General features: G+C 51.1%; 5 protein-coding genes across 5 annotated transcripts; 4 read left to right on the top strand and 1 right to left on the bottom strand.

Moving 5' to 3' along the window:
• Window positions 1–2,360: 2,360 nt before the first annotated feature.
• Window positions 2,361–4,119, top strand: BJY04DRAFT_190893 (SDR family oxidoreductase). Its single transcript, XM_073711569.1, has 5 exons — window positions 2,361–2,797; window positions 2,865–2,916; window positions 2,973–3,105; window positions 3,201–3,491; window positions 3,543–4,119. Exons 1-5 carry the CDS (start codon window positions 2,776–2,778, stop codon window positions 4,047–4,049), a joined length of 1,005 nt encoding a protein of 334 aa, XP_073570641.1. The 5' UTR covers window positions 2,361–2,775; the 3' UTR covers window positions 4,050–4,119.
• A 145-nt stretch (window positions 4,120–4,264) lies between these two features.
• BJY04DRAFT_190883 (mitochondrial 37S ribosomal protein bS1m) lies at window positions 4,265–5,838 on the top strand. The gene has a single exon (XM_073711567.1). The coding sequence runs from the start codon at window positions 4,303–4,305 to the stop codon at window positions 5,698–5,700; it is 1,398 nt and encodes a 465-aa protein (XP_073570640.1). The 5' UTR covers window positions 4,265–4,302; the 3' UTR covers window positions 5,701–5,838.
• Window positions 5,839–6,104: 266 nt separating this feature from the next.
• Window positions 6,105–6,723, top strand: BJY04DRAFT_218977 (40S ribosomal eS17 domain-containing protein; the record flags this gene model as incomplete). The annotated part of the gene is made up of 4 exons (XM_073716446.1): window positions 6,105–6,125; window positions 6,199–6,324; window positions 6,392–6,589; window positions 6,649–6,723. The coding sequence occupies 4 exons, from the start codon at window positions 6,105–6,107 to the stop codon at window positions 6,721–6,723; spliced, it is 420 nt and encodes a 139-aa protein (XP_073570639.1).
• A 222-nt stretch (window positions 6,724–6,945) lies between these two features.
• BJY04DRAFT_71098 (Rtr1/RPAP2 family protein phosphatase) lies at window positions 6,946–8,362 on the bottom strand. The gene has a single exon (XM_073720914.1). It carries the CDS (start codon window positions 8,139–8,141, stop codon window positions 7,167–7,169), a length of 975 nt encoding a protein of 324 aa, XP_073570638.1. The 5' UTR covers window positions 8,142–8,362; the 3' UTR covers window positions 6,946–7,166.
• A 618-nt stretch (window positions 8,363–8,980) lies between these two features.
• BJY04DRAFT_218975 (SH3 domain protein) lies at window positions 8,981–12,737 on the top strand (the record flags this gene model as incomplete). Its single annotated transcript, XM_073716445.1, has 3 exons — window positions 8,981–10,754; window positions 10,812–10,910; window positions 10,963–12,737. 3 exons carry the CDS (start codon window positions 8,981–8,983, stop codon window positions 12,735–12,737), a joined length of 3,648 nt encoding a protein of 1,215 aa, XP_073570637.1.
• Between the last annotated feature and the right edge of the window lie 2,579 nt (window positions 12,738–15,316).

The raw sequence follows: 15,316 nt of genomic DNA, 5'->3' as shown, positions 1-15,316 counted from the left end.
TGGTCTGTCGTCATCAGGAGTCTGGGTGCTCATGATTCGGCTCCACATGTGACATAGTGGATGCCTGAGGCTTCAGGTTGATATCACAGCCACTCCGTAAACCATCGAACCTCGATAGTTTACATCAGTGCAGGTCGAACTTGTTTTCGCAGATTCTTGCTGCGCCATGGCCTCCTGCAAGAATGCGAAATCTGACCTACACACATTATTGCATTACCCCTCTACCCCTCCAAAACTACTCATTCAGCACGTTCCCTTCAAGATGCATGAAATCCATTCCAGGGATTTCCAAGGTTCTGTGGGTCTCTTTCTCTGAGAATCGCAGCCAATCCCGGAACAATGTTCAGAGTCGTTGAGGGCCACTGTAGACGGGCCTGTCCGACGTACTCCGTTCTGGGGCCACATTCAATTCTTTTGTTTTCCGCTCTCTTCGCAGCTTTTCTATTTGGACGTCTAGATACATATCGCTCTAGCAATATCTCGACAGTTCTCCTCATATTTGATATCAATACTTTCCACCTCGTTAACGTACGTAGTCATTTTGTTACTGCTGGATCGGCTGGCGTCGGCCCATCCGGTCCTTAGACAGAGTTTGTTCCGAAACCTCCCGCCGCGTTCGATAGCCCCGATAGCCTCACTATCGTGGCTTTCGACTCCGTCCGTAACGCTTTGGTCATCCCGGCATCTGATTTCTTAGAGATTAATCACGGCTGACTCCCCTCCGTCCTGAATCAACCTCTTTCTTGCTAGCGAATTAAATTCTGCCTTTCCTCCGACATTCATCCGCCAGCCAGCACTAGCCACAGCAGAAACGAGCTTGACGCCCGTGTCGGGGTTAGTTTGTGGGATGTCACTCCTTCTTCACGATAGTTTTGCTGCCCGAAGACAGTGCCGCCGTCAGCTTGTTGAATATGCCTCAAGTTGCGTCGGAGTAGTCACGGCCGGGTCCAATGAATGATTAAGCACACAGAGGATGCGCCATTTCGTGAGGACTTGGCTTTGTTTTAGCAGAAGTTCAGAAGGCTATAGCCTTCCAAGTTAGCACGTTCTTGAAGGAGATAGAGCTTGTCCTGGCTTGCACGATGCCGCCAACTGCATCCTCCCGTCAGTTACATCGGCTCATATGCGGACGTCATTCTCCCGAGGGCAACCCCAAGCTTCCTTATGGTTCTCCTAAGGTTTCAGGCAATTAGCAGACGGGCTTGACCATGCTTTGTTTCCTCTGCCAGAGATCCTAGAGGCGCACTTAGAGACAATAATTATAGTGTGCCCTCAGACAGGTGGCGTCTTCATCTCTTCGCAACATGCTTGACTCCCGCTTCCACCGTGGATCAGAGACAAACCCTTCCAGTAAATCATTACTATGGTTAATATATCAAACAGAGAAGAAGCCACCGACGTGCTCCTCGCTGTAGTATATAGCCGCCACACAAGCCACATCACTTATAAATGGACAACGTGGTCACAAGATCTTGTCGGTAAGCATACCGATGAGCCGCATCTCTTACCAACGGTCCGTGTCAGCCCTAAGAATTACCCTGATAATCCAGCCATTGATAGGGGACTCAGGTCCACATTCTAGGGTCTGAACACGTCGGACATTGTGTCCCAGTCTTCAGCCTTGATATAAGTGTCTAGATAGAACACAGTTTTCATCGCGATAGCTAGACCTCGAGGACATCCTCATCAGATCTTATTCGCATACGAAGGGTGGACGCACACCAGGACCAGGACCAGCTGCTGGAAGCAAAACTTTCCTTACGGTATGAGCTCATACGTCTGTCGAGTTCTGTAGTTCATGTGCAAAGTCAAGTTCGATTCATTCCTGGTTCATGACGCAACGCAAGCGTATCAGCCTTGTGAGCACCGCAGTTCTTCCGTATCCGTAAGCGTACCGCGACCAGACACCAACCACTCGCCAGGAATCGGTGCATGCATGCTGTCGTGACACCTGGGATATTCTGTTTTTTCAAAAGTCGTGATCCCCTCTAGTCAACGTTCAAGGCAGGCGCAAATCAGCTTTTCTGCTGATCATCATTTGTCAAACTTAGGATGGACGAATGTACAATGATTGATTCTACCCGTAGCCAAAAGAGTGAGGACGGGTGTGTGGCATAACTTTGACGCACAGTTATATACTTGCGCCCTTGATTCGAGACACCTTGCGAAAACCAAGTTAAGAAGTCCGACAAGTCAAAAATATCCAGTGTTACTGCGCGATTAAGACAGTAGTTTTGTCGTCTACTTCATATTCCGTCAACATACCACACATAGATATATTTCGTACAATCGTACAACTTATCTCCGCCGAATACGAAGCTCCACCGGAACTTCGGAAGTGAGTCATAGCAAAGCTTATATGGTTATAAAGCCGCCCAAAGAGACTCAAGAGAGGCCACTCGGTGCTGACATATACCCCGTGCAAGACGCTCATATGGATAAGGTGGGGACCGTGGGGAAACACTAGCTGGCACGATACTACCCGGATTTTGGAGATATGGCGTTGTTTAGCGGTCCTATGATGCCACAACGGAGATAAAAGCTGTTGGATTTAGTTGAATGACGCAAAGTTTGATCCTTCCAATACACCGTGATTTGCATTATTGACGCCCTATCATGTTGATCGGGGTGGGGGTAGAGGAGGGGTAGCTACCTAGGGTTGGCTCTACGAATGTTGCCATCGCCCGCACGCGACGTTATATAAAGAAGCAAGGTTCCTTGACTGGACCTCTTGGACTCTTCAAGGAATTACAAAATCCGACACTGATAATTAACATGCCTAAGGTTCTGTTGACTGGTACGACCCAATTACTTGTGACGTCGCGGAAGAACATTGAAGCTGATGCCAGTGTTCGCAATTTTAGGAGGCAGCGGCTTCATCGCTGCCCACACTCTTGACCAGTTGCTGGAGCGTGGGTATGTTTGCCTTGGCGGATTTGAAACGGTTGTTTGTGCTGATCGAGCCATTATAGCTTTGATGTTGTCACTACGGTCAGGTCCGAAGATAAGGGAGACCGAATCCTAGCAGCGCATCCGAATACTCCAAAGGAGAAGCTCTCGTATGTCATTGTCAAGGACATTGCGCAAGATGGCGCATTCGACGAGGTATGCTTCTTCTGCTGGCCTGCTTTCTGCCCAAGTCCTCGGATGCATCTGGGCGCAGTCGGTCTGTCTCATTATGCTGATCGTTCTGAACGTAGGCTGTCAAATCCAACCCGCCCTTCGACTATGTTCTCCACACGGCATCTCCTTTCCACCACAACGTCCAGGATCCCGTGAAGGATTTCCTGGACCCAGCTATCAAGGGTACAACTGGTATCTTGAAGGCCATCAAAGCCCACGCGCCTACCGTCAAGAGAGTCGTAATCACGTCTTCATTCGCAGCAATCATCAATACAAAGAACCACGAGAAGGTTTACAGCGAGAAGAACTGGAACCCTGTGACATGGGAAGAGGGGCTTGAATCCTCCCAGACATACCGTGCGAGCAAGGTACGCTCGTTCAAGGACAGCATGGACATGCAGAAACTAACGAGAACTCAGACATTCGCGGAGAAAGCGGCATGGGATTTTTTTGAGAAGGAAAAGCCGAACTTTGACATCGCGACAATCAATCCTCCTCTGGTACTGGGCCCCGTTGTGCATTACCTGAGCTCGCTCGATGCTATCAACACTTCCAACGCGCGCATCAGCCGTTTTGTGCGAGGGCTTGAGAAGGACTCCATTCCACCTACAGTCACCTTTCTCTGGGTAGATGTTCGTGATGTAGCACTAGCTCATGTTAGGGCCATTGAAGTTCCGGAAGCCGGAGCACAGCGATTCTTCGTCACCGCTGGCACTTATGCAAACAAGGACATTGTCGATATCATCAGAGATGCTTATCCCGAGCTTGAGGATAGGCTTCCACCCAAGGATGCCCCAAGCGACTTGCCCAAGGAAATCTACGGTTATGACAACTCGAAATCGCTCCAAGTCCTCGGCCTCAAGTACCATTCGTTGAAGGAGTCAGTGGTGGATACGGTCAAGACGCTGCTAGAAAATGGTGCTTGAGTAGAGTAAAGTCAACAGTATTGAATGAAAGTTCCTTACTTGCCATTATTGAGGTCTTGTTCTTTTTGCTTTGGCATGTTGTATGAATAGAAGCCTGAGGCCGTTTGTCGAGCTACCTAGTGGTTGGCCGAAACTGCGCTTTGTGTTGATTTAGGCTGCCGTAGCGGATTCCTTTGCGACTTCCCCGAGACCTTGCAACTTTTCTTCCGCAGGCCCTAGGATTGTCCAAAGGCAACCAATTCCTTTGAGTAGCATGGCGGCAGCCCAGCTATCACCGACAGCGAATCTGCTGAGGAAGTCTCGTCTTTTCGCACTTCCACACGGCGTGTCTTACCAAGGCAGCTTGTCCAGAACCGGCCACGGCTCGCCCACCGCGACCCTCCCTCATCCGACCCGAGCAGCCATCGTCACTCCAGCCTCGTCATTAGCAAAAGGAGATTGGGGTCTCAAAAGGGCTCTCCCGGCGAAGTCAACAACACAAAAGAACTCACGACCCGTCGTGAGAATTAACGCGCTCGACACCTTCGAACATGTCACCGATTTCGATTCCGCCGCAGACCACACCGTGACCCTGGAAAAGTTCCAAGACCTCCACTTGCCAATCTCCCTCCCTTCGAGGATCACCTATGCATCCAATATTAGGCCGAAACACGACAGTCCCTTCGAAGAACATGTTGATAACACGGAGATGAGCGATATTCGTAATGAAGCGGAAGCTAAACGATTCAGGCTCAATGGACCCTGGCTTGCAGGAATGACGGAAACGGAGTTTGATGCTTACCTGAAGAAAGTACAGAAGGACAAGCCCGAGCTTTTGCGGAAGATTCGAAAGGACTTTATTGCAAAACGAAAAGCCGAGAGGAGGAAGGAAGCCATAGACAGCGGCAAACATCTATCGCAACTTCCGCGCACCAGAGTCACGCACGATGACTTCCAGAATTACTTGAAAACACTCCGTGGATCCCCATATTTGCTGGGCCCTGTTATATTCAAGTTATTAAATATCGCTTCTTTCCCCGTTCCACCGAACGACCGCATTGGCCGTGGGGAATACTTTCCCGGCAACATCACCAACTTGTCCGCAAAGGAATACTCTTTCTCTGGACCGCCCAAAACGCATCCTTCGGCTGGTCTATCTTATATGCGATCTCACGCGTCGGTCCATAATCACCCACAGTACGGTCCTCAGGCCTGGCAGCGACCAGTGGAGGCCCGCATTCTACGGTCCAAAAGCAGACGCGGCAAGCCAGCCAGGTTCATTGTTGGTATTGCAGGTATTGCCGTCGATGAGTCGTCTGTTGCAGCCTATTCTAGCGATCTCACTCCTCCTGGCATGTCGCAGTTTGATTCGACCATTCCGGGCGGCGCCAAATATCATGTTTCACCTCACCGGGCGTCGATTGCCGCCGATGGACGAATCAATCTTCTTCACCAGCGTGCCTCTATATCTGCTAGAACTGCTTATGGGGTTCAAGACTACGAAAAGCCGAAGCCGGCTACGACACCTAATATGCAGGCCCGGCTACGAACAGTCGCTAGGTTAGACCAACCTCGGCCATTTGCACGACCCCAACCCCTCCCAGAGGAGCTAGGCCAGAACACTGAAGCTGTCGCGAGGAATCTACTGAGGACTCTCAATAGTCAAGAATAGTAGTGAGACTGCTGGCAACCTTCCTGTATCCTATTTTCCGACGTTTTCCGAACCTTGGTCTTAAATCTAGGTCAATTGTATGATTAGTCTGCGAGATTTATATATGAATTTTGTATGTATATCGCCTTCATTCTTGAACATTTACTACATACTTCGTGTAGCGCGGCAGAACTTGGTTCATAATCCACATTTCAAGTACCCTAGGTAGGTGGACGACATCCGACTGCTTATGCTTGGATAAGCTTGAAAAAACACGTGACACTAGAAGCTAGCCCTAGCATCAGGTGGGCGGTCGGCTAGGGCTAGGACCGGCACCACTGAACTACAGCCGGCACAATCTCAAACCCGAATATTCTTCCAGCTCGCAAACCGTCAATCAATCAGCAAGCCAACAAACCGCCAACATGGGTCGCGTCAGGACTAAGGTGAGTCTCACAATGATCTCGCAATGCAGAATCTAGCAGGATCTAATTAACGATTTTTCTCGGATGGAATTAGACTGTCAAGAGATCTGCCAAGGTCGTTATCGAGCGTTACTACCCCAAGTTGACCCTCGACTTCGAGACCAACAAGCGTGTCTGCGATGAGATCGCTATCATTCCCTCCAAGCGTCTTCGCAACAAGGTTAGTGGCGCATAGCGGAATGGTTCGGGGACGCGAATGGAACGGAGACTAATCTGGGTTATATTAGATTGCTGGTTACACCACCCACCTCATGAAGCGTATCCAGCGTGGCCCTGTCCGTGGTATCTCCTTCAAGCTTCAGGAGGAGGAGCGTGAGCGCAAGGATCAGTACGTTCCTGAGATCTCCGCTCTCGATGTCTCCCAGACCGAATCTGGTCAGCTCGACGTCGACAACGACACCAAGGATCTCCTCAAGAGCCTCGGCGTAAGTTTATACCGTTCACTACCTGCTGTGAGAGTGGTTACCTAATTTCTCTGTTATAGTTCGACAACCTCAAGGTCAACGTTGTCGCTGTCACCCAGCAGCAGCCCGAGCGCCCTCGCCGCTTCCGTGCTTAGAGGATTTTCGAAAAAGTTTCACGATCTTACCCGGTTGATCTGTGGTCTGTCCGACCGTGTTTTGATATCCCTGGCTGGCGTGCCGGAAATGGTACTTTTAGGAACAGCATACGAGAAATGAAACATGGTTGCTGCTGAGAAAGGTGTCGCCGATTCCTTCGGGATGACGCTTGATTGCCAAATATTTCTCCTTGTCGCTTTAGTCTTCCCCGGAAGACACGTAGGTACTGGAGTTGCGGAATTGCAAGGCTGCGTAGCCTGCCAAAGGAGCCGCTTTCTTACTGGGTCGGGACTGCTTCTGGTTAATGGGTAATGTTATCGGAGAGGTAAGTCTATGATGAGCCTGATTAACATTTGGGTATCTGCATGTAGAACGCCGAGAAGCAAAGTATGATAAAAAGTTCCATAAGTATGGGCTATCGTAGCCACTGGGACGTCGCTCCTCAAAACTCGTGCGGCATATACCCTTCGATAGAGCCTCCTCTATCGTCTCCCGGTTGCATTACTGGCGAAGTGACCTGCTTGCCCCAAGCTGTCCTCTCTTGAACCTGCACATTCACTCTGCCACTTTGGAATGCTGGGTTTGAGTCACCGCGCTCCGTAGCGAGCTCCTGCGAGCGAGCATCATCTCGGACGGATAGCCTAGAAATTTCGTCTGCAACGGTGCTGGGTTCCGGCGTAGTGTCCATGTGAAGGCTGTCAAGTTGACCAAGGACTTCTTTGACAGAAGTCGAATCTCGCATTGCACTTTTTCCTTTAGATGCTCTGCCCTCCTCAAATAGAAGCACTTCTTTCCCTCGAAGGTCATCACCTCGTCTCTCCCACACGGGCTCCGCCGCAAGTTGTACTCGAATATACATTGCCCTCTCAGCACACTCATCCGAACACCACATCTCGAACTTCTCTCGTGGGACAATGTTCATGTCTCGTCCACGGCCTCCGGGCCCGCTCCCCCTCGCACCCCAGGTTATCCTGAACGCACCCCTAGTATTTTCCTTGCGGTGTTCGCGGGGACAAAGTCCATATCCACAGAGTCCTTCAATGTTTCGTTCTTGGATTAGATTATCGTAATCGTCGGGCTGAAAGGGCACTAGAGCGGCTTTGAATTTGCGAGTATCTTCTTCTGCTGGAAAAGCGGGATCCGCAGTCTGGGAAGACGGTAGGGTGACGAGTTCAAGTATGCGATCTAGAATGAGGTCTTGTGCGTCTTTCTGCGCCTGAATTTGGTGTGCATGGTGTAGAGCTATTGCTAAATGGCGTGGGTCTGCCTCTGGCTTGGAGGGCTTCTGCTTGGGTTTTAGTGGCGAGCGGCGGGTGTTGTTGGGCCGTGGCTTAGGCGGGCTTAAATTTGACTGTCGGGCAGAAGCCGCATGAATGGAGGGCAGCGATGTTTTTAATATAGAATGATCTGAAGACATTCTGGCAATATTGGGAGCGTGAAGTTGCAGGATGAGAAGGAAGGATTAGATTAGAGTGGTGGGGGGGGGAGGTTGTAACAGGCACAAAGAAAGCAGAATTGGGTCGGCACTGCAGGACGAACGCCCCGGATTCGAGCTGTAGAAGCTCAAGCCAGGAGTCTAAAAAGGTAAAAGGGCCACGCCATGAAACAGCCAACACCCTCCAACTCGCACACTGAGACCGTCTGTTACACCACTATCTCGACTCTGCTACAAACGTGGCAGTGTGCTCACTCTGCTCTGGTTACCTCCATAATTTCTGCCTGCTGAGACTCCGTCATTATTAGCCGCCGATCGTCCCGTTGGTGGAGCAGAACGCAGGCGCTTTCCTCCCTCTCGCTCTCTCACTCACCTCCTGCCACTCCTCGCTGCTCATTGTCCATTATTATCGCCTCTACTTTTCTTCCACCCTTGGCGTTCTGCCTTTGGATTCGACTGTGTGGCTTTTTCTAACTGTTCCTGATTTTCCTGTAAGTTGGAGCATGCTCCCTTCATTGAACCGTTGCTCTCCCTGTCACATTCCCGCCTCTCACATCCACACACCAACCTACCCCACGACGCTGCCATACCCGACATACGTCAACCCGTCTGACATTATTTCTCCTATCGCTTGATCGTCGATGAAGCATCCCCTCATGCACAAACTCCCGTCTATCCGATCTCTTTTTGAATAATACAACCAGCTAAAGCTTGTGCCGCACCGTTGTCTAGTTACGTCGTTGCAGCCACCCCTCCACTTAGCTCCAGCGCGGTCCGTACCTCCTCAACCAACTTCCTCCGTGTGAGGGCCGGCTTCCCCAATGTCTAGCCCGCCGTTCACGGTCAAGGCGGTTTTCGAATATGCTTCGAACCACGAGGACGACCTTAATTTCTCTATCGGTCAGATCATAACAGTTACTGCTGTGGAAGACGATGAGTGGTACTTTGGCGAATACCCCGACGATTCGGGGAGCAAGATAGAAGGTATCTTTCCCAAGAACTTTGTGGAGAAATATGAGCCCCCTGCTCCTCCGAGGCCGACGCGCCCGAGACCGAAGAAGGAGCCAGAGGTTGTTTCGCCCCCAGAACCTGCGGTGTTTGAACCGCCTGCGGCAGAGACTCGTCCATCGGAGCCCGAGGAACCTGTAATTTCTGCACCAGAGACGCGCTCTGTATCCCCACCTTCTCAATCTCCCCCTGCTGCTGTGGAAGAGCAATCAGCTATTGAGCCTGCATCTCCCCCAAAGCCAGCGCAAGCGCCCGCGCTGGCACCCGCACCTGCACCTGAGCCAGCAGTCCGGAGCCCTCCGCAGGAGTCCGACGAGCCGACCTCTAAGCCTGTATCGAAACCGCCTCCTCCAGCCATCGCAGAGAAGCCTTCTGGTTCCTCATTTAGGGATCGAATCGCCGCCTTCAACAAACCCGCAGCAGCGCCAATTGCGCCGTTCAAGCCAGGGGGTTACTCTTCTCAGTCGTTCATCAAGAAGCCGTTTGTTGCGCCGCCTCCTAGTAAAAACTCCTACGTCCCGCCGCCTCGAGAAGCGCCCACGGTGGCATACAAGCGGGAGGAGGACCCTGAAATTCGAGATCGAGCAGCGCCGGAGCCTCCTGTTTCGGAAAGCCGGCCTGCCCCCACCGAAGGCGCTGAAGAAGACGTAGAAGATCAGCCAAAGCCGACAAGTTTGAAGGAGCGAATTGCGCTTTTGCAGAAGCAGCAGATGGAGCAAGCCGCCCGTCAAGCTGAAGCTGCCCAGAAGAAGGAAAAGCCCAAGAAACCAATAAAGAAGCGTTCGGATGCCCAGGAAGAGGAAGCCACAGTCGTGGAGCCCGTATACGAAGACGTCGAACCGGCAGATACTGCCCGTGATCATAGTGTGGAGACGATAAAGGCCCCAGCTGTCCAAGCAGCCCCAGCCGCACAACCTGCAGTGCAACATCCTGCTGTTCAAGATTTGACAAGTGACACTAACGACGCGGATGATTCAGCTGCGGCGGATACTGAAGACGCCGAGGAATCCTCTACCGGAAAAGAAGATCTAGATGATCGTGCCCGTCCTCCGGTTCGCCGTGAACCTTCGGCCCAGAAGCCCGTTGAAGAGAATGAAAGCAAGGACACGGAGAAGGAGCGAGAGAAACAACCTACCGATGATGAACAAGAGGAAGAGGAAGAGGAGCCAGAAGAGGACATTGACCCAGAGGTCAAGCGCAAGATGGAACTTCGGGAAAGAATGGCAAAGATGAGTGGTGGCATGGGTATGATGGGCTTTTTTGGCCCTCCTGGTGGAGTGGCCCTTCCTGGCACTGCATCTCGCAAGCCCAGGACGCCACTGGAAACCGAGAAACAGCTTGGTGAATCAGAAACCGTCACGTCTCCGAGTGCACCACCTGTTCCTATTATGGCTTTGCCTGGGATGAACACGGTGCGATCACCGCTGACTTCTCCTACAATTGAGAAGGCGGAGGATCACCGGTCTATTGCCTCGCCTGAATCACAACCCCAAGCTGCAGCTCCTAAGGTTGTCGAAAATCCGGAAGATGAATCTGATGAGGAGGACGCCCCCCGCCGGTCTGTTGACAAGCCATTGCCTACTCGTGGTATGTGATATAAACCTCTCTGGGTTCATTCAAGACCTAACTGACTGTTCATTTTAGAGCGTCCGGTGCCTCCTCCACTTCCTCCTATGGACACACGTCCTCCTCAACCTCCTAGTTCTCACGACTTGCCTTTGTCTCCCCCACCAGTGCCGGGAGGTCAGTAGACTAGCTTTACCTTCTCTAAGTTCAGGCTAACATTTGAAAATAGGTCGTCCAGCACCGCCTCCCCCTCCTGTTAGGACCCCAACATCTGCAGGTGAGGAGTCAGATGATGAGCTCTCCGTGCATGCGCAAAATTTGTCTTTGAATGCTGCTGCGGCAGATCTATCTTCGGAACCAATGCAGCAAGCACCCCCGGTACCGGAACATCGTGATTTACGTCGTTCGTCAACTTACGATGTGACCTCGCCGAAATCACCAACCTTTTCTTCTGAGAAGAGATTGAGCCGAGCTCCTCCACCTGTTCCAACAAACCCTCCCATTCCAACGCAATCTCGACCTCCTCCGCCACCGCCTCCTGGGGCAATACAACGCAGATCTACGACCGATAGCCGCACTAGCATTGTGTCTCAGCCCAAGCCGGCTGGGGAGGATGCTGAAGGCGAGGTCACAGAATACGACGGCGACTACGATACCGACATCGCTTCCGGCGCGAAATTCAAGGATGCCTTGAAGGCACATGGGCGGGATTCCAGCTTTGATGAAGGCACTGCTACTGATGATCAGTCTCTTCAGTCACCCCGCAGCCCTCCTGAAACTCGTTTGCCACCGCCTCTTCCCCCATCCGTTCCCAGGGGAGTGCCCCCACCTCCTCCCTCCCAGCCGCCGAAGAGCTCTGGTAGAGCTTCTATAGATGCACCTAGGGCTCCACCTCCACCGCCTCCCCAGAGGGAGCCATCTTATGGTGGTGATGAGGATGAGTACGACCCGTACCGTTACACGTCCCCGCAGCATGGGCTGCCTGCTCCGAAGCAACCTACCCCCAAAGCACCACCAATTGTACCTCCTGTTGAAGAGGATGAGTCGGATGACCTGTATGACGCATCCCCAGTTCATGCGGCACCAGAGTTCGCCGCCCCTCCCCCTCCTCCAAGCCAACCCCCGGCAGCAATCCCACCGCCTACTCCACAAAGCAATCGTGCATCTTTAGATGTGCCGAGAGCTCAACCTGCCATCCGACGGTCTATGGATGTAGGCCGTCCTTCTATTGACCAAGGCTATATCGCGATGGATCTCGACCTGGCAGAGGGCACGTTGTGGTGGTCCCAATCGAATGTACCACCGCCTGTCCTTCAAAATCGTCAGGATATTTTACTTGAGATTGAGGAATCTACTTCAACCAAAAGGGGTGGCAAAACCACAATCACCAAGGACGTGTACGTTCTGTACCGGGATTACTCTCAGACTGTTATAACCGTGAGCTTTGATGCTCGCAATCCTGCCGATGCAGTCTTGGAACAACGTCATGAGCAGCCTCCTCTCCCGCCTCGTCAGGATCAGCTTGAAAATGCACATGTTCAGATTGGTACACGCGTTACGGAAGGTGTTAATGCGATTCAGAACACGACAGTGCCTGATGGCACACCATTTGGACTCGTTAAGCACTTGCTGAACCCTCTGTCGGATGCTCTTCGCCCTGTCGGCAACCGTGCGTATGGCGCTTTGGTCTATGCCAATATGGCCAACGCTTCAGTGCAGCAAAATGATGAGATCCGTCCTGGTGATATTGTTAGCTTCCGCAATGCTCGCTTCCAGGGCCACCGCGGAACGATGCACCAGAAGTACAGCGCGGAGGTCGGTAAACCCGATCACGTCGCGATTGTGATGGACTGGGACGGCACCAAGAAGAAGATTCGTGCCTGGGAACAGGGCCGAGAAAGCAAAAAGGTCAAATTGGAGAGCTTCAAACTCAACGATCTTCGCAGTGGAGAGTGCAAGGTTTGGCGAGTAATGCCTCGCAGCTGGATCGGTTGGGACAAATAAGGGAATGGTAACGAGCGAATGACCAACCGAACTAATACCTGATGATCCTGACGTGGGATGAGCTCCCATGCACCCACAATGACCTCTTGACGATTGATATGCCTGCCTAGCTCAAGCGAGCGCACACCCACGCACCCACCGAACATCGTTCCTCTTCCCCTCCCCTCTTCTTTTTCTCCCCGCCCGACATACGAGCTCTACATACCGAACAAGCAGATGGATAGATGATTCGTTTCTGGTACATCTTAATTTCTTCGCATGGTACATGGATTACTACTGCTACTACGTGTGTTTACTGAACTGAATTCCCCTGCATATCGGCCCTGTACCTGACCTGTGTGTATTCTGTGCTTCGTTCAATCTTCCTCCGAATATAGCTCCCCTTTTCTTGTTCCATGTACTTATTGAATCCACACTGTCTGTTTATTATCATGTAGCCTTGTTGAAATCCACTCGCTTTGTTTACTTCTTCTACTGTCTTTGCCCGAGGAATGGAGCTGATACAATAGCTATTTGAACTGTTCAGTAATGCAAAGGAATTTGTTCAAGGTCATAAGTTTCCACCACGCCGCGTAGAGTGTGTCCGTGTAGAGTTTGTCGTTCATAGTTCAGTGAAAGATAGGCACCAGAAGGATGGAAGTGTAGCTGCCCTCTCTCACTTCTAAATTGTATACTGGATGTGGTCTAAACGTGAACCCAGAGCAAGGTGAGGAGAGTTTAGCGATTGTGAGGTTTGTAGAAGAGCAATACCCCGCGGTCCTATTAAAGATGCTTTAGGTATTTATTTTCTCAGGGGCCCACGCCTTGAAGAGGATAGTATGAGCAAGACGATTACAATAATATCACCTCAGAGACCCAGTTGCAGACACTCAGTAAATCGCTCAGTGCGGGCAGCCCTCATCCCCTTGTCCCCTAGAAGCTCCAACAATGACATGTTGAGACAACAATCCTTCGCAGGGAACACATGGGTGGAGGATTGAAAGAACATCTCTAACACGTGAGGATAAATATGAAAGGACAGTTCTTCTTCCCACTTGAGAGATCGGATGAGCCCTTGTTACAGCTGTTCGGGGTCGGGCATTGCAGCAGCAAGCCACACTCGTCCTTTGGCCTTTCAATGAACTAAAAAAAGTTCAAAGCCAGGCCATGACCACATTGGTCCATGCCATCAGAACAAATACCCATCGTTCTCCTGCTCTTCTATGAAAGAAGAAGAGACACTGATGTTTGACCTCTAGCCACTGAAAACCAAAGCACAGAACCACCATCGTTCTCTTGTTTTTCAATGAAAGAAGAGAGACCGGACGTGCAACTCTTAAGGATCGGAGACAGTAGCAACGAAGCACCGTCGTTCTCTTGCTTTTCGATAAAAGAAGAGAAGTTGCGACTTGCTTGCAGCAATTTCTGATTTGAAGTCTGGGTTGTTTGTCTCTTTAACACAACTGAACCACGACTCGGATACCTTACCACCCCAACACCCCGCAGGCCGGATGTCTATCCAGCGGGGCTATGCATCCTGCTTTCGATGAAAGAATTGATCGGTGTAATAGCCCTTTATAACTGATACGCCATCACTCTTCTACCTTTCAATGAAAGAAGAAATCATTGCGATGGGGTTGTGATAATGTTGGACTGTGCAGCTAACCGAGGCCTTTGCTGTTCCGCCTTTCGAAGAAAATTGAATTCATTGTAGGTGCAACGAACCCGACAATGCTTTGACAATGGGGCGTGCAAGAGACATCGTTCCCTTGCTTTTCGATGAAAGCATGGATCGTTGGAAGGCCGGAGCCTTTCCGGCTCGATACCTAATCGTTGAGAACAAGTCAGACTTTGGAGCACAAATTGCAGATATGCACCTGACTTTACATAGACATACCGGGTATCTTTGGCTGCTATGCGTCCCTCAGCCTCCTAGCTCTCGCGGAGGATAATATCCTCTAGAGGAGGGGTTGTCTAGATGGGAATGTTAGTGACCAGTGCTAGAAGGTCTTCGAAATTGTCCTAAGCAGAGACTGACACACAGGCGTTGCTTTGGTTGTCCCTTCTAGGATCTGTTGACCTGTCGGGCGATTTTCGACCCGATTCTAGGTCCTTGAGGCTCTTTGCCTCAAGCCGACGAGGGTGCCCGGGTATCAGACACCGCTGCCGTGGTGTCAATGAGCTTGGCTCTGCTTGGAATGGAGGTCAGAAACGTAAGATCATCTGCTAGAGTAAGACGTACTTTGTGTGACAGCAAAATATTTGCCACAGTCATAGTCTGTTCATGGTGGGAAGAAGGTTTGTGTTGCTGTGAAGGTGAGAAGAAAGAAAGAAAAAAAAAAGTGCAGACTGAAATCTCCTGGAGCCATCATGTGAGGTTGCACTGGTTGCACTGGTTGTAACACAAAATAAAACCAGAAACCACAACCGTGAGAGTTATAGTCTCCAAAGAAACAGAAAGAGTGAGTGAATAGTATGAAATGCAGGCAGAAAGTTGCTTGCCCCAGGCATCGCTGGCCCGTGCACGAGACCACGAGCCAGAGCCCAAGCCCAAGAGACGGAACTGGACTCCAGCCAGGCCTTCTGACCATCAACCCGCC

Source organism: Aspergillus karnatakaensis (assembly GCF_047715665.1).
Source record: "Aspergillus karnatakaensis strain CBS 102800 unplaced genomic scaffold BJY04scaffold_28, whole genome shotgun sequence".
Taxonomy (NCBI): Eukaryota; Fungi; Ascomycota; class Eurotiomycetes; order Eurotiales; family Aspergillaceae; genus Aspergillus; species Aspergillus karnatakaensis.
Note: the sequence above shows the minus strand (reverse complement) of the source record. Positions and strands in the feature narration are given on the sequence as shown.